General features: G+C 38.3%; 1 protein-coding gene across 8 annotated transcripts in view; it reads right to left on the reverse strand.

Moving 5' to 3' along the window:
* NPAS3 (neuronal PAS domain protein 3) overlaps positions 1 to 26,020 on the reverse strand; it is an 802,977-nt gene that overhangs the window by 412,850 nt on the left and 364,107 nt on the right. For 7 of the 8 annotated variants that reach the window (XM_016123630.2, XM_016123628.2, XM_036239007.1 and 4 more), the window contains one exon: positions 167 to 249. In XM_016123630.2, the coding sequence (XP_015979116.2) occupies positions 167 to 249 (83 nt within the window). The remainder of the gene's footprint in view (positions 1 to 166; positions 250 to 26,020) is intronic. The other variant, XM_016123625.2, reaches the window with a different exon arrangement.

Consider the following 26,020-nt stretch of genomic DNA (forward strand, 5'->3'; position numbering starts at 1 on the left):
TCAAGGGATGGCTTTCTAAAAAGAAAAAAATGAATTCATAAGAATTTTAGAATTCCAAGATAAAATAACAACAGTCATATACATAGCTGAAAGAAAAAATTGAAAAGACTAATAATGGATTGTTCTTAGTAAAATATAAGCAAGCTTCTTTCTCTTTTAAAGGTACCTGCAAAATGTGACTTCCCAAATGTGCTTCAAATACTTCAATGGCCAGTGCACTGGGGCTTCTCCTTCGTTGTGCACCTATAACTTAAAAGAAAAAAAGAAAAAGGAAAAGAAAAGAAAAAGAAAGATAAGAAAAAAAGAAAAAAAGAAAGAAAAAAATTAAGTTGGAGCTCTGATTTACACCTTCAGCTTATTTTCTCTGCAACTGCATCACTAACTAGTTACTGTATCAGTGACATCTCAAAGACATACAACCCAGTGTTAATTTGGTTCTGAGTTGCCTGAGCAGAAGCAAAACCTCAGTTGAATATTCAACTGAGATAACAACCTCCACGAACATTTAAGCCACATCCAGTCTTTTAAAAATGTTTTCATTTTGGACTGTTTTTCCTATACTGGAGCAAAAACATGAATGTTCACATTCCTTTAAAATAAATTAGTAAATTATTTTTCTTAAAATTTAGGTATCTTTAAAGTATACATATCCGGCCTTTTCCCTCAGAGGAAAACTAAACTTTTCATATTCTCCAGGCTAGGAAAAAGCAAACAAGAAAAATCTTAAATGTTCTAATGTAACAACTCCATCACAGTTTAATAAACACAACATGCTAGATAAGAGGTTCTCATTAATGACTGTTTGCACTAGTGTTAAGTGTTTTCGGATGGATGGATTTTGTATTTACTGAACATTCACATAGAACTTTTTATAGGACCACCAAGAAGCCCCAGTGGCCTCTCGCCTAGCATGTGCCTTACCAGGTCAGGGACTGTTTTCTTATCTGAATATTCCTGGACCTACACAGTTGGTCTTGCTCAACACATGGCATACTCCACATGTGTTGTCTGCAGGTACCAGCATTCAAGAAGCCCCTGCCATTCCTAACGAAGTAAGCTTAATGCATTATATTTGTGGGATCCAGAATCGAGGGTTCTTCTACACATTTTTTGCATGGAGTCAAGATTTGCTTTTAATTCTGTTCTAGATATTCCACCACTGCATGCCGCACAACCCTCTTTTTTTTTTTTTTAAGTTCTCAAACATAAAAATCTGTTTGATTTACATTTACTTATGAAAGAAAATATTCAGATCTTTTCCATATTTCCAAGTAAATTCCTCCATTTCTTCCTGCTTTTCCTGGGAATTTTATTATAAATCTCTGCTCCCTTAAAACTAGACACTATGAATTGAAAATAAAATGAAAATCCCCTACTTTCTTACCTCTCAAAACACTTTTAGCTAGTTGACAAGGAAATTCCAGTAAAATGCTGCTGGGATAATTCTATTCGTTTCAGTTACTAAATCAGTCAGTTGGATCCATAGCTTAGCAGAGATTATAATATAAATATACTTGTGATTATTGTGCTGTGCAAAAGTAGGCAGTTTACCCCTGTAATTGTGAGTTAGTGTCTGCAGTGTCTGAAAGGCACTTTGAAAAAACCATGAGTGTTAAGTATCATTATTACAGGCAAAAAGAAATAAAAGGGGCATTTCGTTTCAATGGCAAAATTTATAAAATATAATTGAAGAGCGATTAGTATCAAAGAATATTCCAGCTGGAAGAGATCTTAGAAATGTCTGTTGCAACTTCCTCATTTACTTCAGAAGCAAAACACAATAATCTTAAAACAGAAAAATCACTTTTCTATCTTAAGATTAATCTTTATTATAAGTATAGACACAATATTTTTAAATTCAGACACACTTAATATTTAATATTCAGATATTCTTAAGATAGTACTACTCTCTGTGTGTGTGTGTGTGTGTGTGCGTGTGTGTGTATGTGTTTCTGATTAATTTCCTATTCTAACATGCACATTACTCCCTTCAAAACTCCTTTGGCATTTTTGATAATGCAGCTGTCTTGCTGAATACTGTTTTCAGTTTCTAGAGTGTTAATTGCACATTATGGTAGCTTGGTGTGAATGATCCCACATGAATAAAATCTGCAGTACATTTTAATTTTTTTTTAAAGATTGTTGGGGGGGGGGAGGTTGAGAGAGGGAGGGGAGAGTTGAAAAACTTCAAAAGTGTCCACTCTTTTTGAGGCAGTAATTAGGATCCAGAAAGCTTTATATTAATAGTTCATAATTTGGGAGCATTTCAAGGCTTCCAATTACAAAGTTCAAAATAAACCATTGCAACTGATTTTAGAGAACACAGACTTTTCTACAAAGAACAAGATTAAAAGGGGGCCAGGATATCAACAGTCACCAACCTATAGGAGACTCTAAAACATCACAGACAATGTAAAGAGTATGTTTATTTACGAGAAGGCCCAAGGGGCATGCTCCAGTAAGGACGGATGGCAACATCACTGACTTCTAGAAGCACAGTTGAATTCAGTGGTGTGCTGCAGGGGTTATTCAAGTTCGGCCACTAACGGCCTTTCTTTCTCTTCCTTTTCCCCATTTAGGACTCAGGCTATCTTCTAAGTAAATGCTGCAAATGTGTAAATATTTATGGATTTTATTTAAGAAAACTTATTAGTCAGTCTGGAGATCTCAAATGTCTTCATCAGGTCTTACATGCATGAGCCCTATGTGCATAGTTATTCTTCTTTGTTCTTCAAATCCTCTAGAAATCTTGGGTGTGCATCCCAGTACATGCCAGCATAATACACAGGTATCTCATAAGTGGTGCCATGCTATTCTATTCAGTGGCATTTTTATGACACTAGAATTTCTCTTGATTTATATGTTTTGCACTTATGGAGGTGATGTGGGGCTGTAATGACAGTTCCTAATTTTACAACCAACATAAATATGTTAAACAGGAGCCCATTAAGTCTCTGGTAGAAGACCAGCTCTGTCTGACTCTAGCATTATTGGTAACTGAATAGATGCTAAAAATGTACTTCTTATCTTGTACTTTTTATCCTATCACATTTGGCATTTTAAGGTTGAGACGACACTCTGATAACTCAGGAACAGTGCAAATATAGTTATTTTGTCTTTCAAAATTAATCTAATTGTATTTATAGAGTATCATTTATGAATAAACAAAAAGTAAAGAAGCATTCCTCAATGGGCCCATCATTCTCAGAAAAGTACTACATTGCTATGAAGCTCTCTCAGATTTTTGGATTTGGGAAGATGACAGTTTCCAAAGCCACTTGGCAGATCAGACAAAATGGATATTCATTATTGCCAAACAGGTCACTGTTTCATTTGATCTAATGATACATTCCATTTATTTGTTCAACTAAAAGATATCACTTTTTGAAATTTGAAGAACATAATTAACCAAAAACATAGAAAAATGCTAAATGGGACACGTAATCACTTATCTGTGAAGACGATATCCCTAACTCACCAACAGTGAGATGTCAGTTTCATAAATTAAACAGCTTATACAAACTGTTAAAAGAAGAACAAATCAAACCATAATAACCTAGTAATTCAACTTCAAACACAATTCAGCATTTACTGACTACTACTTGATGTTTAAAATTGCTAGTTACTGTAAGGTAACTAGTGCTATAAAACCTAATAAATAATCTAAAAGAAAATTTTAAGCAATTTAAAACAAATCTAGGCCCAGTGTATAAATACTAACAAAGATCTCAATCCTATTATCTCATGTTTTGCAAGGGTTAAAAATAAAATGTCTAGAGTTTAAAGAGATATTAAGTAGAAGAGATATAAGGAGAGTTTTTTTTTTTTTTTAATCAACTAAAGAAACTGTCTCAGAAATCTAAAATGATATGATGAATCATTAGAATTGCATGTTTGGCCTTTCATTAAAAAATCAAAAAGGAAACCATAGAAGGAAACCACAATCTGAAGCATATTTCTGAAAAATGAGTTTTGTCCCTCAAGTTTGGCAAAAATGTCCTAATCTAGACTCTTCTGCATAGCAAAGAAGGTATCTATACTCTTCTGCATAACCTCATGAGGCAGTCTTTGTGAGGTAATTCAGAACAGTAAAAGATAGCCCCTCTTTGGGGAAATAAACCCCACACCCCCAGTCATATTCCTGACCAGCGCTCATCACCTTCAGGGATGTACAAAGGCCGTGAAGGCTCAGGACTAGTGCTCAGTGGGAGTTTGACCTATTCAGACAAAAGGTCAGCTTGCCACAGAAGAACCCATTACAAAACAGAAACAGGACAGCTCAGTGGACACATAATGAAAGAGGAAAAGTCAGGAGCCCTACTTGCCTTGGGTCCTGCATTGCCCTTTTCCTTCACAACCCTCCCCGCTCCCATTTCCAAAAAAGGTGGAGCTGCCCGAGCTCCTCACCAGACAGTTCACGATGGGATGGTAAACCACAGACAGGGAGAGAGAATAGGGCTTGTTATTTAAGGGATCACTTGAAAAAGATACTTAGAATTGAATATGAGTGTGACATTGTGAGGCAAGCTTTCCGATGGATTGTTTTATTAGGAAACAGTAGTCATTGGCAGATAGAGAAGATCATTTTAGATATATTTCTTCATTCAGCCCTCCTCCATGGGGAGCAATATGGCAAAATAGGTAAATGTAGCCTGAAAGTTCTGCAGGTAGTGTTTCAAGAATTGAATTATCCACCTAGTAAGAATGAAAGCTTCGTGCCAGGATGACTACCCTCTGAATCTGTCACCCAGGGGGCAAGGCTCTGTTCCCACAGTGAGCTGTGGGGGAAGGAGGACTAAAGGGCATGCTTAATGGAATCCGGGACATCACTCCCTGGGCTATAGCACTTGGGCTAAGCAAAGTCAGGGGCTGGGAAAGAATGGAGTATAGAATGCTTAATGAGTCTTTCCATGGCTACCAAAGAAAAGAAAGGGATTTCCCTTGAAGAATCTCAATTAGCTTTCCTCACTATAGGGCAAAGGAAGCCAGGCAGGGTTTTCCCAGGAGCCTCAGAAGTTTACAAGGGCGTCTGTGGTGTGTGAGTGTGTGTGTGTGTGTGTGTGTGCGTGTGTGTGCGCGCATGCGCGCGTCCCTATAAAAATGTAATTTCTGCTTTCATTTACTATGGGACCAAGGCTTCATTCTGAAACTGGTCCTAACAACTCTGCTTACTGCCCACAGTCACGATTTGCATAATTTCTACGCTAAACCGATTGTTTGTGCATGCCTTAGACACTGGGGGCATTTCAGGTTGGGATGCAGACCAGAAACTGGAAAACTTAGAGCTAGGTACCAGCCTAACGAATACAGCAGCACTATCACTGAAACTCTGCTGTCGCAGGAATAAGATGTGGCGTTTCCTCTCAGCACATTATGTAAACGAATATATGAAGACGAATAATTACAATACTTTCTCAATGTACTTTCTCTGGTTTTTTTATTTGTTTGTTTGTTGTTGTTTTTTGTTTGTTTTTGCCATTTTAAAATAGAGGATAATTGATGACCAGAGGAGAAATAGGGACAAACATTGTTAATTGGGCATTTGGATCCCTGATTAAAAATAAATATAAGAAAGAGAACCTCCTGTGTTCGGGAGTAATACACTTGGATTTATTTTAAAATTCACAGTTAGTAGATTCTTAAAAATCAAAAAATACACCTTTATAATTCATATTCCAGAACCTAATATCATACTGTATAACCAATTTAGAACAAAAAAAAAAAAAAAAAGAGAGAGAGAGAGATTTAATTCAATAAAATAACTAAAACTCTGAGAACTCTTGCTGATTCAAAAATTCTTTGGTGCAACATATATTTAAATTTCTCCCACAATTTAAGTATGAATTGAATACATTAGGGAAAAGCATTAGGGATGGTATGACTATGAAAGTATTAATACTTACAAATGAATTGCTGAATTTGGGGAAAAGAAACAGCACATATCTTTGTGGCTTCAACTAGTTAAGAACTAAAGGGAAGACATACAACATTCAATAGATCTGTTTAGTCAAGGGTGTCTTTATCATGCACTTCTGAAGAACTAAATAGTATTCACATGATTTCTAAAAACTTTTCTTTACAATTTTCTACAACAAAATGGCAGTCGTCTGAAGGAGAAATAGTACCCAAGTATTACTGTGATAGTCTTGACAATGTTTTTGTGTATTTGGATCAGCAACAAATTTCAGGGACTTCTTTTTAGTACAAAATTTCCATCTTAAAGATTCACTTTGCCCACCTGCCTTCTTGTTCTACTGAAGGAAATGAGAGTTTCTAGCAAGGAAGCAGATACTTCTTCATTTATAGCTGGAAAAGGAGGAAAACAGTCTTCCTCTGACAATCTGGTATTCACTATAGGAACTATTACATGCCCCTTATATAAGGTGATTACATATAGGGTGATTAACATTCCTCGTGGGAGAACTCAAATTTTCCCTTGACAATAACATTTTTAAGGCAGTGGGTTAAGCTGCTGTTTGGAGTGACAGCACCTGAGGGAATAATGAAGCCTTGACAGTTAACATCTCTGAGGATGGAAACCTCGGGAAAATGCAGGCGTGATCCACAGCCTGGGCTGGAGGCTGGGGACTGGGGCACATGAGGGGGGTCCTCAAGAGATGCAAGGAGGCGCGGGGCGTGCCACTGAACTAGACTCTCAGACTAGGACATGTATACTTTCCTAACACTTCAAAGTAACTGCTACTAATCCAAAGAGGACTTTCTAATAATGGTAGGTGTTAATCATTCTGATTTTGGTTCCTTAATTATTTCAAAATAATAATATATATAAAGAAAGGCACTTTCAAAAGACCGAAGTCCAACAACTCCAATTCTTTTCCCAATGTGTTTTGGCTCCAACAACTGGATGCTACAGAGATTGCTTTAGGATGCAAAGTTTAAAGCTAACCGCTTAATTCCCTTTGTACACTGAAGAGGATGTGAATTTCCTCTTTTTCTTTACGAAATACATAAAAGGTAAAAAAAATCAATGCTGATTAATTCTTGTTTTTGGATTCCAGCAGAGTCATGGGATATAATGAATCGTATACCCCCCACCAACCTGGGGAAGTTTTAAGACTGAGGCAGTTATAAAGTGGCTTTAGAATGAAGAATGTAGAATGGGAGAATCTTCCAGTGGCAGCATCTTGATTTTTATCTAACATGAACGCAGCGAGGAGATATAAACTAATTAATTCTGGCTTCAGGGCTACAGCAACAAACATGTATTGAGCCATGCTAAGTGGCAGGCACTCTGCTGGGTACTTGGAGCACAGAGATGATTAAGACACAGTCCACCGAGTGAGATAGTCCTTTGTAACAGAAGGTCCAGTGGGCCACAAGGGGTGAGCAGAACAGACCCTGGCCTGAGCTTGAAGCCTGCGCATGTGGCTGATGTAGGAAGGTGCTCTGCTTTCTGAATACAACCTGCCAGCGATAGTTTTGAGCTTCTTGCTTTGTTGTTGTTATTGTTGTTCTCATTAAAATTTCCCTTCTTCCAATGACCACTCTGCTCTCTACCTACTCTGTGTATGTCAGGAAAGAATACTGTGTGTTCTAATGAGTAAAGTACACAGTTCATAGGAAGATATCAAGTACTCTCTGACCATAGCTCTCAAGCAGTAAAACAGAGAGAACATATCGAATTTGAGATTTGATTGCAGCACTAACTTTGCAAAGTTCAGTACTTGTCCTTTAATTTGTAGGATTGACCTCCCCACTAATGTGCTGAAAATGTTTGGAGAAGTTCAAATTTTTCACGAAGGTTAGATTTGCTATGCTCCCTCAGTAAGGGCCAAAACAAGAGGATTATTCTACTTTTATTTGGTAAACTGTCTTAAAAGCCTTTCAGTGAGTGCTCCTGTACTGCTATCACCCCTTTGGACCTCAGCAGCACACAGACTGTTAGAGGCATGATTCTGCCCAGTAGAAAGGGGGCGGAGATTCTCATTGAATCAGTACCATGTCACTCAGCACTCCCTCGTAAAAGGAAGAGGCCCACATCTGTTATCTTGATTTTTTTTTTCAAGTATGATCCCAAAGCTTCATATTTTGACATTTGTAGCAACTGCTACAAATACTTAAATAAGTCAGGCACAACTTTATTACTTCTAGTCTAACGCTCCATCCATCTTCCAGGCTGTCCTAGGCCACCGATACGAGAGGGAGCTGAGAAAGTTGGTTGTGTAAGCAGCAGCTTATGTTTCTGTGGGAGAAAGAGGTCTATTGCCCTTTCCCTTATCTCTCTCCTATTCATCTATTCATATATTCAGTCATATCCACTTTCTGTTTCTCTTTCTCACCCTGCTTCCCTCTCGCTCACTTTTGGGCCACATAAATGCTTGGCAGTATATTTAGTGATTTTCTTTCTGCCAAAAGAACCATCAATATAAATGTTCTATGAAGCAGTTGGCCCAAAGGATGCAATGTTCTGCTTAGAATAGCACCTGCTTGAAAAGTTCATCTGATGACTTTTCAGAGCTCAAACATCTCAGGACATAGTATTAGAATCATTCATCCAAAATTTAGTGAACACTCACAATATGAGAGATATTAACCTCATTGACCTAGGTGCTAGAGATGTAAGCTGGGCTCGCATCTCCATTTCTAGATGCTTTTAAAAATATCTCTGTAGAAGAAAGCTAAAAGCATTCATGTAAAATATTAGTTGAGCCTATGCTCTGTGCTGGACATTGTGTCAGAGGATATGAAAATGAAAAGACACCATCTTAACTATCTAGTTGATCAGTCTCGTGGGGAGGCTGACACATAAGCAAAGGAATAAAATGCAATAGATGTGCAACTATCAAATCTCGATTCAGGATGGGGACAGAGACAGTGGAGGCAGGAGAGACCTCCGAATAGGGGTACTGTTGGAACTGGGGTATGAAGGGTGAGGTCACCTAGTCAGTGACCTCCAACAGTCAAGACCCTGGGATCCACTGGTCAGACATGCAGGCAAGATAAATGCACATTTTCATAGCTACACGTGCAAGGTGCCAAGTACATCATCTTGCCCACTCCATCTTGGTTTTCCTTAAGCTGCAACAACAATGGATTGTCACACTCCCACATACACTTGCAGGGTTGGGTTCCCCTATGACCACAGCACCTTCTTGAGGCTTAATACTCTAGCTTAATGGTCACTGATTATGCCCAAGAGGACCAAGGGTCACTAGGCACTGTCCGAAAACCCTAACCTTACAATTCAACATCCTGTACAACTTAAACATCGCTGCTTGCAACAAAGACCCTGAAATGCACATCTATGTCACAGCAACCAGCCTGGGACTGTGTGAGGCAACTCAGTCCCCAAATAAATTGTCATGTCACTGCAGAGGAAGGAAGAAGACTATCGTGACTCAGGCCCCTTACTGTAGGACATCCGATTCCTTCCCCTCTGCTTGCATGGAGAGTTTAATGGGAGCAGTCTCACTCACTATTGGGAGACAGTTGTACACGGTGGAAAGAATTTGGGTTCTGAAATCAGGACGACAAAGTTTTAACTCTTCCATTTATCTCTAATTAACTGGATGGTATTGGACAAATTAGACACTATAGATCTCAATTCCTCATTCTGTCAAAAGGGTGAATGTCTCAGAGCTGTTGTGAGGACATATGACATCCCTTGTCTGCTTAAATTTTCCTCCCAGAACTTATTTGCATATTGTCTCTCCTCCACTAGCATGTGACTTTCATAAACGGGAGGAATCGTTCTGTGCACTGCGAGACCCTGGCACTTAGAATAGGGCTCAGAAACCAGAAGGTGCACGATAAATATTTGTGAATAAATGAACTCTCTAGAGCACAGTGCCTAGCCCACAGAGGTGCTCAGCATGTTAGTCCTCCCCTCCTTGTCATGGAAAGCAGAGGCTGAGCCAAAGATGACTTTTAAATCACTATAACAGTAAGTTTAAGACTTTTTTCCTCAGATATTAGGAATATTTCAGAATTATTTCCTAAAATATTAGGAATATTTTGTTTCTCTGTATGCTGTTCCTAGCTTCTGCCTTTCCTACAACATGATGTCAAATCTACAGTGTCTCCGCAAACCCTGCAAGCCAACTGCAATCAGGGCCTCCAACCATTGCAAACATTTCACACATACTTGGGCAAAGAGCCAGCAATTCACTAAGCGTCAGCAACTGCCCACCGAATTTTCTTTTGAAGGATTCACTCATGCCCTGTGCAGCAGTAGCTGGCATTCGTTTTAAGACGCTGACTGCCTCAGACATAATTTGATTAGTTAAACTTACACAGCCACCAACAGTGGAAACTAAACTCAGCTGGTACAACCCCACCGTCTTCCTTCTGATTTCGTGTAAACAGAAGCCCACACACAGCAATGATAACTGAACAAGAGCTAGGTCTTGCTGCATTAGCAGATCACGGTCGGCATCACCATTGCCATCTGCCTCTTGGGGACCTACAGAGGCTATGATTCAGGTGGAATTAGAAGCGAAATAAGAAAGATGAGCAGTGTCGGGAGAATAGAGATTAGTAAACAGTCTGACAAGACTGTCAGGCTTAGAATTAAGGATACACACAAGCATTCACTTTCGCACTCAATCGCTGACATCACCAATGTGAAATACATCAAGGAGGAAAAAAACCTAATTTGAAGACCTAGTATTTAGATCCAAGGTTCAGCTCAAGCCTCTATCAGAGGTTCTTAATGTTTCTTTCTTTGAATAACAGAGTTGTTTAAGTAAACACTCTTCCCAAGGAAATATGTAAACACAAAACTTTGCAAATACAATTACAAAAATTCCGGGGAGTCTCTGCAACCTATCCATAGACCTCAGGTCAAGAGCCCAGCATCCACATACATCCTGTAGCAGCCTGGCACTTAGTGGGACTGCACAAATGATTTCTCAAATGAATATTCAAATGAATGAATGCAAGAGATTCGGTCAAGAGAGAATACACAACTAAAGCAGACACTTGTATTCTGTGTGGGACTGAGAGACTGAAAGCAGCAGCCAGTTAGTTGGTTTATTCACAAAAAAAATTGCTTTGTGGAATTATACACTGCTCCTCCCCTTCTAAATGCAGACGGAGAGAGGAAAGGAAAAAGAGATAATGAAGGTTTGCAAATGAAGTGGGTACAACTGTGCAATCAATCAACATTTTCTGAAAAAGAAACTGCCTCACTTGCCAAAAATCTGAACTGAATAACTGAACCAGCATTCTGATGAGAATGGACTTTGCCACTAGCCAGTCATTTTTATTTGTCTTCCAGCTGTCCTGCTTCTCTTTTCCGGGAAGCCACTGGTCTCTTCGGTTTAGTAGGTTCAGGCATGGGAATTAATTTAACCATGGTCAAATGCATACTCCATGTTTAATCTTTTAATAAACCTCTACTGAGTGTTTAGTCTGTGCCAAGCATTATGCTGATTAGAAAAGGTATAATGCAATCATTCATCTAAATGATCATTGAGAGCCTACTAAGTGCCAGGCACTCTTCGAGCGGTAGGCCATAGAAGAGCAAACACGTCAGACAAACTTGCCTGCATGGGGCTGGCATTCCAGTGGAGAAATGAGACCACAACAATAACAGTACACACATCTAAATATGATAAGTAGCGTGAAGAAAAACAAGAGGAGGAGGGGAAAGAAGTGACGAGAATTTCTGTATAAGATAGGAAAATCAGAGAAGACCTCTCCACCACATATCTGAGTAGGGATATGAATAAAGTGAAGGAGTGATGTGATATCCAGGTGAAGGGAAGAGAAAGTATAAAGGTCCTGAGATGAAAAAAATGGGCAAGAGGCCAGTATCTCAAGGAACCTAAAGACTAGGGAGAGGGAAATATAAACTGTCATAAAATGATTTACTTGGAGGATCTGAGCAAAAGGAGCCTCTAACTACAGTGAAATTCAAAGGTGTAATAAAGGAGCGGGTATCTGGGTTAGAAATGAGTACAAATCATTCAGGCAAACAAGCCAGCTATTAGTGGGAGTGAGGGGAACGTTTGGGGTGGAGAGAGGATGGCACAAAGCCAACAAGAAATGTGAGTTCCACACGTAGAGGAAGAAATGACGGAAGACATCCACAGGCTAAGTCACGACTGGCCTCACAAACACTGCAAAGGAGTTCACAGTTTACACACAGTAACTGGGATTTATTTGAAGAGATGAAAAAGGGAGAGGCATGAGCATGTATGTGTGTGTTATGCCAATATGGTAGAGGTACACAGAGTAGAGTTGTGTTTGGAGGAAAGAGAAAAACATGGTTAATGCCAATGATGATGAGTTAATCCTACTAAAGCTAGAAAGACTGTAGAGAGGAGTTTGGTTCTAAAGGAATTTAGAAGGTAGGATTGAGAGTTCTGTGTTTCACTCTTAAGAGAAAATAAAGAGTCAAGTATGAATTCCAGGTGTTTGGGTTAGCAAATTACATAGATCAGTGGTCCCCCGCCTTCTTGGCACCAGAGACCGGTGCTCCTGTAAGAATCTAATGCCTGATGATCTGAGGTGGAGCTGAAGCGGTGATGCTAGTGCTGGGGAGCAGCTGCAAATACAGATGAAGCTTCACTCGCTTGTCTGACGCTCACCTCCTGCTATGTGGCCTAGTACCAAATAGGTAAAGGATCTGTACTAGTCTTCAGCCCGGAGATTGGGGACCCCTAATATAGATGGTTCAGTCATCCTCTATAATAGGACATTTAGAAGGAAAGGAGGTGTCAAAGAGAAGATGGGATGTTGACATGGAGGTGTCTTTAGGACACCACTGAGATGAAATATCCAGTAGACCTGAAGCTCCTGGTTGCAGTGTGGCAGAAATGAAGACTTGGCTGCCATCATTAGCATAGAGGTGGGTGTGAAAGCCATAGGAGGACAGAATACTGGGGCCTTCCTGGGGGAACATCTACATTCATAGAGAGGAAGGGGAGCCAGCAAAGATCATGAGAATAAACAACCAGAAGGGTAGGAGGTGGATAGAGAGGCCATGATGTCTTACAAAGAGGAAGAACAGAATATCTGAAGGGGAGACTCATCGACTATGTCAAAAGTCATGGGAGAGCACCGAGGACCTTGGGTGGGGGCACTGCTGTCAATTGCAGAGTAAAAGAGAGGTGAGAATCATTAGTTATACACTTTAAATTCCTTTTCCAGAAATGTAGACATGAAAGAAAGGAAAAATAGGATGTAAACTAGGCAAGGAAGAGAAGTGAAAAAACACCCAGGGTGAAGAGATTTTTTAAAGTGTCTTGAGGAAATTCATACCCTGAGAGGAAGAAGCAAGCAATAGCTAGGAGATATATATATATATATAAACAACAACAACAACAACAAAAACAAAAACAAACCCTCAAAAGAAGCTACAAAATTGTCCAGAGTCTAGGTAAAGCTGAGAAATAGGTAATACAAAATTTTTAAAAATTCAATACTTTACTATAACCTGAATCTACAAAGATGATTTATTCTCCAGGGTGTGGGGGCCCAACTAGCCAATCAGATATGAGTTTCCATAATATAGTCAAATTATATAAAGATCTATGATCCATATTCAGAAGTATATTTCTATAGGGAATATATCTAAGTCAAGCCATCATTGTCCTCCTAAAACCTCCATCCTTTTTCCTGTACTGTCCAGTGGGTTCCCAGTTTCTCTGTCCTTGTATCTCTTGCCTTGGCAAAGCTTTTAAAATGTCATTAAAAAAGAAGTTACCTGAATTGCTCCCGGAGTCTTTGAAACTCTTGAATTATAAAAGCAGTAAGTACCTCTTCCTTGTAGCCGAGATCTATCAAATACCCATAGGAAAATACTGCAACAGCTTATTAATATACCCAAGTATGATTTAAGTAAATAGAGAAAAGGAAAATGTCTTTATTTGTTAGAAAAAGCAGCCAAAAAGGGAAAGAAGAACTTCACATTGCTCCTGCATTATTTAATGAATTTTGATCAAGCCAATGAAGAAAGAAGCCAAGAACTGCTATGGGTGGAGGAGAACAACGTCTTGTATTCCAAGAAATATTTCCTACAGAAAGTAGTTGCCTCACCTTCAGTAAGGTTAAACAGAGAAAGACAATTTCTTCTGGAATTTCAAAAATATTGTTTAAACGAACCTCATCCTCAATACTCAGAAGAAAATGCTACATGCTCACCTTCACCCCTTATTCTAGCTCGTCTTAGCTCTTTTCCCTTTTGCTCCCCTCAAAGAGAGCTTACTTTGGGGCTTTCAGAATCTGATGAGGACTATGTGATCACTACCATTTTCTTGGGCCAACTTTATTTGTAGCAATGCTGCCACCTCCCTTTTTGTTTTCATAATTTAAACCATAGTTGAGAGAAAGAGTAAGCTCTATGTAGTGTCTTGAGAGGTGTATTTGCCTCATGTACTGAGATCGCCTTTTTAGAAAAAAACTTCCATAGTTTGTATCTCAACATAGGTCTTAGCTCTGTCCTCTGCCATACTCTTCAAAGGATCTTTATTCATCTTAGTCTACGTGTTTATGAGTACTTAAAATGATGGGGTGGCAGCTGTATTTTAGTACAAAGAACATAATTCATGGAGACAGAAACCTTTATTTCTAATCTCGGTTCTGTCATTTACCAGTTGAACAAAAGTAGGACACTTGACATCTGGATCCTGGTTTCCTCATCTATAGAGTGAGACAGACCCCTTATCCAAAGGGCTGTGTCAGGGGCTAAATACCAATGTTTGCAATAGTTTCCTAACGCATAAGTAGCAAACAGTAAGGAATGAGTAAATTTAAGTTCAATTTGGGTTTTTAAAAAGCTTTGTACCAAAATAAAAATGGGTGCTGGTAAAGTGCTTTTGATAAAGAGAATTAAAGAAAGCCACTAAGTTAATAGATAAATGAACTTTTCTGTTATTTTCTAGGTTTCAGGTGACCCTGAGCCAGTTAGAAAGACTTCAGAGAAATACAATTATCAGAAAGATCAACATATAACCACCCACTTCAGCATGTTGTTTAAGGATTAAGTGAGATAAAGTGTGTAAAGTGCCTCACAGGGTATTTGAAACATATGAAGTGTTCACTAAATATTAGCTTCCCTCTGCCTCCTCAAAGTTGGTGTATTCTAGGAATAATCATTTGCAAATTAACTGCTCCCTGCCCACCCCCCCCCCCCCACAAAAAAAGGCTACTAGATTTTGTAGAGAAAAATCACATCATGGTCTTGTTCATAAACAGGAGCAATAATAAGTTTAACAGAGATAGGATATTTTGACATATATGAAATCCTTAGGACTCTAGTGAACTTTGGTTCTATATTGTGGATTTTGGGCATAACATTCTTTTATGAGAGTAAATAGAGAAAGGAGATGTGGTAGTGTTGGGTATATACATACCTGGGTGCGCATACATGTACAAGCATGTGTGCATGGATCCATATACATATTTAAAAATTTACACTTATAGTCTAACTTCTAAAAAGATATGTACATGGCAGGTACTGGGAAGCTTGGCTGAATCATGACTGCCAAATGCAGAGACACATACACGTAAGCTCTGCCCAACACAGCAGTGGTAGCAGCTTAATAAAGGTTATCTCTCATTTTTTGCCAGGAAGGATAAACACTAGAGGAAACCAAACAGACCCACAGCCTCCTGCCCCCTCTTTTCCTCAGTACTGATTGGTCATGTCATGTTTGTTGTTAAACCCGTCCGGACAGCAGGCATGGCGCTATGTGGCTGCATGTGTTTGATTATTGATTAGTGAATATCTCCAAAGGGCACAACAGACTGCTGACTGACCTTGGTAATAGCACACAGCAATTGTCCCTGTTTACACGTGTAAGAGCTAAAAATAAAACCAATTTTGAATTTTTTAAAACTACATTTTGACCAGAAGCTTTTGACAAAGTCTCCATATATACATCAGTCAAACAGTGAGCTTGGCAAGCTTGTATAGAGTCTATTAAAGGAGGACTAGGTTCATGAATTTCAAGCTTGGAGGGCTCTAATTACCTCATGCTCAAACTTTAACTACAAAACTCAGATAAATTGCTGCACTAAAACCATAGAAGATCCTCCACCTGATTTGTGCCAGTGCATCTGAAGCTCAGTGAGGCTGATCCCAGTGAGGTTTTTCAAATCAGTCCTCTGGGAATATGTTCTGGACCTGTCACTAATGAGTATGTATGGATTACTTGGCTGTTTTGGTAAAGCTATCTGGTAAATTAGTCAATCTGAAATTTTATTAGCCACAAAGCATTACAGCAGTCAGTCACACAGCCCAAGAATACAGAGGAATTAAAGTCGTTTCAAGCACCTATTAGCCAGGTACCAGCAATCTGTTTCAGGCCCTAGCTGGTAGTTGTAACATTAAACTAATTGGCCAATAGTTACAGCTGTCTCTTCAGTATTTTTGTTCTTAGAGGTGTGACCCCTTCTTGAACCAATTTATGTACACCCAGAGGGGGGGTCCTGTATTTATTCGAGTTCAGGGTATGATTTGGATTCAAAACCAAAACCAAACCAAAAAAAAAAAAAGAGGTCTGTCTGCATAAACCCTGGTGTGAAACAGCTAAAGTTAAGCTTGCATAATGACAGCCTAAAAGGTGGAATTTAGTGAAGGTCAGAGGCAGAGGAAAATGTAGAAAACAAACACCACTCTCATATATTCAAAACATTCATATTTTATCAAAGATGTGCTGAGGAGAAACGCGGATTTCCCTCTGCCTGCTATAACAGTCTCCATGGCTATTTATCTAGTTACAAACTTTTATAGATGTGAAATATTTTAAGAAGTCCTTTAGAAATGGCCTGAGGTAATTTCAAACTTAACAGACCCTGTCCCACCAGAGCTCATTACAGTGAATTTTATAACAAAGTACCCTCTACTTAATTTTCAGAGCCTAGCCAAGCGTACCAGAAATGCAGCTGCATTAAGTGCAATTAATGGTACAATAAAAGCAGTGGAGGGCTGTTTAACACCCAAGAACCAGCAGTAAACATTGGCTCCATGCTCTGAGACAGTCAGTGATGTATCAAAGGACTTGGAGCGTGAGATTTCTGTATCAAGAGGCAAACGTCTCTCTCATGCTGTAGAAAAATCTTCTGTCCTTCCATCAAGAGATTGTATAAAAGGATACAAAGTTATTCCCTCCAGTTATGCCATTAGCATCCTCACTTTTTTTTTTGAGCAGGAAGCCAACACAACTAAGCTCAGATTCCCAACAGTGAGAGAAACGGGCAAATTCAATTTTACCAAAAATGAGTGTAATAGCAAGTGACTCCCAATGTACACAATGATTTGTGCATAACTAATTTTACTGTCAGATGCCTAAAGAAGTATCCAATCAGAATAGCATGCTCATTCTTCTCAAACCCTTCCCCTCTCCCCACCCCAAAAAAGGTGGGGGATAGGCAGGAACAATTATAATGATGTTTCATAAACCTCTTTAAGGCTGAAAATCACCACTTAGAATCTGTACGTGAGATATCCTGAAATGAGCAAAAACCTCACTGGCTGAACAATCATGATTGTTAGAGCATTTTGTCAGTAAGGTAATTCATTAAATAAAATATGTAGTCAACTAGGTATCAAAAGATGACTACATATATTCACGTTCCATAAGTAATTAAAATAATACTATTATAAAAGGTATTTGATTATAACTGTATCTTTTGTAGCCCAGTCTGCATCCACGGTCCTATCCCTCTATTTCCATTCCTGGATAAAACTGGTCATTTAACAATACAAATAGGTTAGAAAAGATGTTAAAGTTACATTTTTAACTAAAAAAAGAATCCCTACAATAATTAAAGTGCAGAGAAATCTTTCTAACCATAATATTATAGACATGGCTGGCTTAATAAAGTCATCAGACAATCCCCAAATCTCAAGTCACTAAAAGCACACTTCCGACCTTGTTCCTGGGCAAAATTCTCCCAAAAGCTTTTACTATGGTTTTGGTTTCTTCAGTTTCCAGTGACCACTTTTGGACAGAAGTGCTAATGAGCCATAGGAGGGGTAGAGAAAACCCCATTGGCCGGGGAAGTACACAACTGAAAATCAGCATAGACAATATAGTCTATAATACTGTAATAACTATGGGTAGTGTCAGGTAGGCACGAGACTAATCAGAGAGATCACTTCATAAATTATGTGAATGTCTGGCCACTATGCTATACACCTGAAATTAATATAAAATAATATTGAATGTCAACTCTAATTGAAAAATTGAATGAATGAATGAATGAATGAATGAATGAATGAATAGATAAATAAAAAATAAGAGACTGCTTAGGAAACTCAGACAGGAGGTAACGGGAGTGAGTGGAAATCACACTCCAAGTGAAGGCTCTTCAGTGATACCAAACTGAGTTTCTGTCCCCCAACAAACTAACCCTGACCACTTCCCAAAAGAGAAAACAGGCAATATCTATAGAGAGAAATGAACTAATGGCTACAAAGTGATATGAGAGGAAGCTTCTTGTGTAAATGAAGAGGCAGGCACGAGGGGAATTCCGGGCCTTGGCATGGCTACTGGGCTCTAGGAATTACTGGAAATACTGAAGCTACCACGTGAACAAAGATGTTTTTGCAGTGGAATTCTGTTGCATTTTACAAAGAAGTTGTTTAAACTAGACACATTTTCAAAAAATGAGTAATGTTCTCGACAAATTACTGTCTCTGAATGAATTAAAAAACGACTGAAAATAAGTCATTTGTACCACTGGTTACAGAATGAGGGGTTCCATTTCGAGTCGTCCCTTTATAAGGTTTGCTAAATCATGCCATTATTTTTTGTGAAAAATAAACAAAAATAAGTCTTCTCAATTTACACAGAGTTTAAGTAAATATGTCCACATGCAGACAATTCTCAACTTACAAATGCTTGTGAGAGCCCCATCCCACCCTCATCACAGCTGGTGCCGAATCCCCACGGGGGAAAGTGGGCAAGACCGCACACATTGATAAGAGGGTATGTTCTGGAATCAGGCAGATCAAGATTGCTGTCATGGTCTTGCTATTTACCAACTATGGGATTTCAGGCACGTTACTAGATCTTGCTGAGCCTTGATTTCTCCCTCCCTAAGATGCTTGCTCAGGGTTTAGAAGAGAATTCAAGTATGCAAAGTGCACAGTCTTACATACTCAGGTGTTGATTTTCAATCCTGTCTTCCTTCACAGTAGAACTCTTGAGAAACAGAGACTTCCCTGGAGAATAGACTCCTCCTGACTAGCCTTGTAGTGCTTTTGCTTATACTCTTCTCTTTGCTCAGACTACCCATCACCCTCAACTAAGTTGATACAAACCCTGTCATTGCAGCCTCATCCAGCGGCCTCATTCCCACAGCCTTTCCTCGATGAACAATTGGAAGGGATCTTGCTCTGCTCTGAGCTCCTACACCATATTCCATACTGTTCTAGCTTTCACTTTATACCTTGTTTATAGCTTTTGTGTGTGTGCTTATATTTTAATTTGTGAAGTGAATGTTTGTATTTGTAACCCACAGTGCCAATAAATATTTCTGAATGGTCTTCCTGGAAATATTTAAGAGATGTTTTGAGCTTTTTTCCCCTTATTTTGTACTACAGCATCTAAAATAATACAAATCCTCCCAGTTAGAAATTTGATTTAACAAACATGCTTGTTTAGAAAGTGCATCTTATGAGTAGGTAAAAAGACTATTATAAATTTGCACAGCAGCATGCACTGACACTACCAATTTGCTTTTCTCTTAATCACTAGAGAAATTAAGCTATACTAAGAGAACTGGAATTCTGAAAATGTAGAAAAAATATAAGGTTTGAACATGGATGTCTTTCAGGATAAGAAGGTTATCTACCTTCCCTTTTCCCCAAATGGTAGACTTAGGGTTGTGAGTATAGAATAACCTTAAGACAACTGGCTACTTGTGGGCCTGAAGAAACTTTATTAGCAGGTGTAGAAGGCATCAGCGATGTTGATAGAAAGGTATTCCAAACAATTTCAACCTATTTCAAAATGTTGCCCAGCACCATGCTAGTACCCAGAGGGATGATGATATTCCCTTCTGCCTCAAGACCACAAGGAGACCTGCCCAGGGCCGATAATCACTTTTATCACTGGGTCCCATTATGGATACATGGGCTCATTGGACTCAGCTAGGAACCCAAATTCTGTTTATAATATCTTTTTCCTTGAAGGAATGTGTTAGCTTTAAAAACTGAAAATTTATGTTTACAAATCTTTCTAATAGATCCTGATTTTCTTGAGGACAAAGATCATAGTTGAAATTCTCCTAACCCTGAAACAACAGTCCTCTGTACCCCATAGAGTTTCCATAAATATGTGATGGTGATAATGATTAATTTCCAGCAACTGAGAGTGACTAGTGAAGAATGAAATGAGATTCCAAGAAACAGTGTCATTCAAGTTATTTTTATTTAAGTACTTAGCTGAGATGTGAAAAATAAGAGAGGGAAATTTGTGGTCTCAGCAGAGGGCAGCTTGTCTCTGCAACTGCACATTCATTCATGAGCTGGTTACACCAGCTCATATGCTCCAGGCAGAGTAATAAAAGCTTAATTCCATATCCTTCCACCTGGCTAACCCTGGTTTTGTGAACACAAGTGAAGGAAGTTAACTTCAAGAATATCAATCTACTTCCTTTCATGAGCTATAAATGCACTCTAAAGTAAAAGATACATATAAGCATCTCTTGACCTAGAATACCTTTTAGCTTTAAGTGGAATTGACTTTATTTTCCTGTCAACTACAATTTTCACTAAAGACTCCTGACTTCTTTATGGCATAATAAAGTTTTGTCTAGGATTACAATAAAAAGCTTTCATAATACCTATGACCCTAACATTCTGGATTAATTTTTAAATTGCATCTGAAAATCAGTACAAATGGCAATTTGATGTTTATGCCCTTGAAACCAGATTCATCCCGTTGCCTTTCTCATTTGGTTCATATCTTTTAGGGCAAGTTTCATTATGTAAAAGCTAAGTTCAAAGACAGCTTCATAGGGGCTCCAGTAAAGTTTACATTTATTTCAGTTCGATGTATTTTCTTTTAGAGCAAATTAATTATTATCTGTACTCCTTTTGGGAAAATGTAAATATTCTGGAACATATTCCTTTGTTATGCCCCTTATTAATATTTTCTTTAACTACCTGGCTGAGTGAGAAGGAAAGGAGAGGAGACACATCAGAGCTTGCTTCCTTTCTTGATTCCTTTCTACTCCTTTCAGTGCTGACTATTGCCCTTCGCTACCCTCAGCCCCATTTTTTTCCACTTGCATGCGGAGGATGAGTGGGAGGCAGAATGGTATTTGACTTCATAGTGTCACGCACACCAATAATATTAGCCTTATGCTTTCCTTCTCTCTTTCTGAAATTTTGAAATGGCATTAACTGTGCAATGGGTGGGCCTTACAGCAGATGCAGGGAAAGAGAAATGAGTTGCTTATCAATTATAAAAAGCATCTGATGAAACTATATGCAACTAAATTCTTTTAATTATACAGGGAGATATAACCTGACATATACAATTGCTCTATTATTTGATTCAACTGTTACGTTTCACCGTAGCCTACAGCATTTATTACATGAGCAAGTAACATGAGTTCAAAATGTCATCCTCAAATGCCTGAAGTTTTCTTATTTAGTAACTATTTATTGATCACCCACTATGTTCCAGGGACTCAGAGAACACTAAAAAATGACCAAGGACAAAAAGAGACATGGTCCCTGCTTTCATAGAGATTACAGGCTTTTGGATTGAGGTTACAGCAAATGGAACCCATTTAAAGGCACGGCACTGGTTATACCACAGCTATTATCATATAGTCTCAAAACATAAAAATATCGATGTCACTGTGTTGAAAGAAAAGTTTGCCTAGTAAGGAAACTGGCTGCAAATAGAGTGCATTCTATAAGAATATAGAAGTTTTACACATGAAAGTTGATGACTCTAAAATGAAAAAAGAAGTTCTAAATTCACTACTTACATTTAGAATTACAATGCCATTGTACACAGGCCTATATTTGTCATTTTTTATTCAACAACTTCCAATCCCTGGTTAAGTAAACATATATGCTGCCCACCTAAAAGGAACCAAATTTGTCGCTCTACCCACACCTCTTTGCAAAGAAACTCCTGATTTTCCTAGATAAGTTATGTGCCCATTTCAAAGAAATGAATAATAACTGGCTTTAAACCAATTCTGCATGTCTGTGATCCCATATCTGTGACCATTCTAAATATGAGACCAGGACCCAGTCTTATAAAACATAAAAGAAAGTCCTCAGTGAAGCTCCTGGTAAATACTTCACACTTCTTTACATTACCTCAACATCTGTTGTACAAGGACCAATGCTGGGAGCTGCAAAAATGGCTGTTGCAAGCCTTGTGGGGAAAAGGCATTGCACTGACAAGTCTTGAGAGGGAAAGGTAATGCACTGATGATGGCGGAGCAGAATCTGGGTCCTGGCTGACCTTGTTAAGCCACCGCAGTGCCTGGGCTACGTAGCCACAGACTCCTCTTACTGTGAGATAATCAAACCATGCTATTTCTGAACCAAGTACAGGCTCTGTTATTTGCACTTAAACATATTTTAACAGATATACCTGGTAAATTTTGTTTTTAGACTACAGACAAGGCCTATTCAATATCAAGGTTTCCCATTCAATGTTGGGACTTTAAATTTTTTTAAATGAATGTTCCTTGAGATGTCCCTTATCCTGAATGCCTACATTAATTAAATTAAGCCTAACACTGGAGAAATATGATGTATGAGGAGTGGAAGAGGTGACAGTGGTATATACAGGTTATAAGGGAAGAAGACTAAAGTGGGAGAAATGAAATACAGCAGAAGTGGTGGTACTTAAATATTAACTGCATTTCTGGAAATAGAAATAAGAATCTCTACAGTTCAACCAAATTAGGAAAAAAAAAGAGTTGTGGTGTAAGACTGGGAACAAGGAGAAGAGAAGAAAGCAGAAGAATCCAGAAAATGACCCTAAGTCACTTCTATAGTTTCAAAGAAGCCCTAGTTTGACAAAAATCTAAAGTTGCTAAATCCCCTCACAGAACACATCCTAGGAATGTGTGGATTCAATTACTGAGCAAGAGAGACCACCAGCAGCAAAGATGTCATTCTTGGAATTTCAATGCAAAGCAAATGTACAGATGTTGGCATAAACGCCAAACTGTCTGAAATGGAATTCAAGATAGAGATCCGAGAAGATTAGAAGAGATAAAGAATTAAACACGCAGTAAAAGAGAACATTACATGCATGGTATCAAGCTTGGATGGACAACGCCTGTGACACTCCGATTCCAGTAATGGTGACATGCACAGAAAAAAAAAAAAAAAGAGCAAAGGTACAGAAAGGTACAGAATCAATACTACATTAAAACATTAAAATCACTATCTCTGTGGGCAAGCTGCAAAAATCATATCATTCTCATTGAAAAATAATTCATTAAACTGCACCCAGCAGGATATAAAGAACAACTCGCAGAATATGAAGATATTGAGCAGCAGGGAGCAATAAACTTTATAAAAACTATTAAAGCATGCAACAAAGCAAGATAATACAGGGAGGAAACAATGGAAATGTCAGCCCAATTTATAAAATAACCATGTTAATACATAAGTGCAAACATTTCATGAAAAACACACATGCTTATCACATTAAAATTCACACTCTGCGAAATCACCCTTAAGATGTCAAAGCTGACCTGATGCAGGGCAGCGAAATAAAAGCCAGCAGGTTGCCCCGTGGAAAGGCTGGTCCAGAAGAGCTTCACACCAGGTAACCTACTGAAATACCATAATTCTTTGCAGGTATCTAAGACACTGCTCTAGTTACAGACACAAAGGTTAACTGAAAACAGGGCCACACACATCCCACAACCAGTGATGTACAAAGACACTTGTAGCTCTAAACTGGTGGGTGTGAGTAACCTTTCCTCTAACCCAGTTTCTCCCCATAATCCTGGGTAGTTCATTAAGTAATCCTACTTGGAGAACGGTGCCTGGGTAATTTAGAACAGGATCACTTCAGAGCACAGAAGGCATCCATAAAACCCGCTGTCAAATTCTTTTTCTTCTCTGCTTCTCCCTGAGGATCTGAACTTTCCTCCCTTAAAAATTTCTCTGGGGTTCCTTAGACCTATTATCCCTTTAAAGCCACTTCAGAGACACTAAAGCTTTCTGTTTAACATTTTAGCAAATATTTATTGACCAGATTTCCTCCTTCCACCTTCTCTGAATGAGGAAGTGGGAGGTGGGGGGAGGGGTTGGGTATTAGAATAGGATAGAAAAGGAGAAAGGGAATCTTGTCTCCCAGTGCCTCGTGGTGCGGCAAGTACTGGTGATACGATAGCCACAAACAAGAGAAGGTGACTGGAATAAAAATGGAGCCCTGAAGATAAAGTATGCTTAAGAAAACTCTAGTCTACTTATAATGATTCTGAAGTGCCCGAGATAAAACTAATGACTACTTAAAATGAAACCTCCTCAACTCTCAAAATTATTTCCTAGTTTTTAAAGACGTAACTGTGCTATCTGGAATTTTCCTCACGCCAACAAGACGTATAGCACCAGAAACAGAACTCAAGATAAGAAACCTTCAAAAACCAGTATAACCATTAACACCGCCAAACCCAATGGGTTCAAAGTATAGGCAAAAACCACGTTCCCTAAGTCAACATATATCCACTCAATAAGCTTGTGATAAAATAACTATTCCTATTAACAATCAAGATCCCCCAATCCCCATCTCTGCTTTTCTCTCCTTTCCCCCCCCCACCTCTCTCATTCCTTAGTTTTCAGAGACACTAGCCCAAAGCACAGACGAATGGTCTACTTATGTTTGTTTTTAAGTTATTCCATAAAATCATGTCCAAGACCTTAAACCTTCTATTTCTGTACTTCTTAGATTATAGAACAAAAAAAAATCATTTTAGCTAAATTTTGTTTTAAGATTCCTGCTGGGCTGAGACTAGGTTTTAGGCTGGAATGAATTTTTATGGGCAAGTTATAAACACCTGATACTCAGCAGGTGTCACTAAAAGTATTTTTGAGATTACATGTTGATTCCTTAATTTCAAAAGTTGACCTACTTGAAGATAATTTGTTTTTAAAACTGTCAAATTATACAAGCGACTACATTTCCTTTTACTAGCTTACAAAAATTAATTGGAAGTAACACATGCTTACGATTTATAGGTCAAGAAAAATTTTTCCTGTTCATGTAGAGTTTGGCATGGGAAAACTATGTACACTCAGCTGAAACTGAGATCAAAATAATGAAAAAAGAAAATATATTGGAAGATTTGTGCATTTTTTTGGTTTATTTTAAGATCAGAGATGACAGTGGTATTGCTCTCTCACTGCAAGTAGCAAGCATTTTCACTTAAGATCACAAGAACAAAACAATCTCTCTCCTGTAATTATTTCTAGATTTCTTTCACAAGCCCCTTGAGCTAACAGTTTCAACATTATTCAGATAAATAATGTAAGGAATCATACGAAGCAAAACTGCATTTTTAGAGCTAACTTATTATTAGCTTGCCAAAGCAGAATATTACAGAACTGATCAAGCAAGATTTGAGTTTTAGGATTCAAAATTTAGAGAACCTTAAAAAACTCCTGTTCCTTTCACCAAAACAATATATTAAGCTATGTTCATATTTTATCTTTTAACCTGTAAGTAACACTCAAGCAGTAGTGCACCGCCTTAATAACTGGTAAATTAATAAAATATCTAGTGTTTAACTTCATAAAATGAAAGCCAAAGCTATTGCTACCCAACAGGAAAGAAGCTAAACAAATCTTATACATAAACAACAAAACACTATTCTGATATATTCTTTATAATGTGTGACTAGCTACAAATAGAGTAACTATATACTTTCTCATTTGGGAAATGGACACAACAGTTTGTACCAAAACAATAAAAAAAAACAAATATTAACTAAAAAAACGATATAACTAAAATTGCCAAAAACAAAAAACAAAAAACAAAAACAAAAACAAAAACTCCCCCAAATCCAAAAAACTGTCCAGCCACGAGGTGGAAAGACAATACTTAAGCTT

This window comes from Rousettus aegyptiacus, unplaced genomic scaffold (assembly GCF_014176215.1).
Source record: "Rousettus aegyptiacus isolate mRouAeg1 unplaced genomic scaffold, mRouAeg1.p scaffold_m13_p_3, whole genome shotgun sequence".
Taxonomy (NCBI): Eukaryota; Metazoa; Chordata; class Mammalia; order Chiroptera; family Pteropodidae; genus Rousettus; species Rousettus aegyptiacus.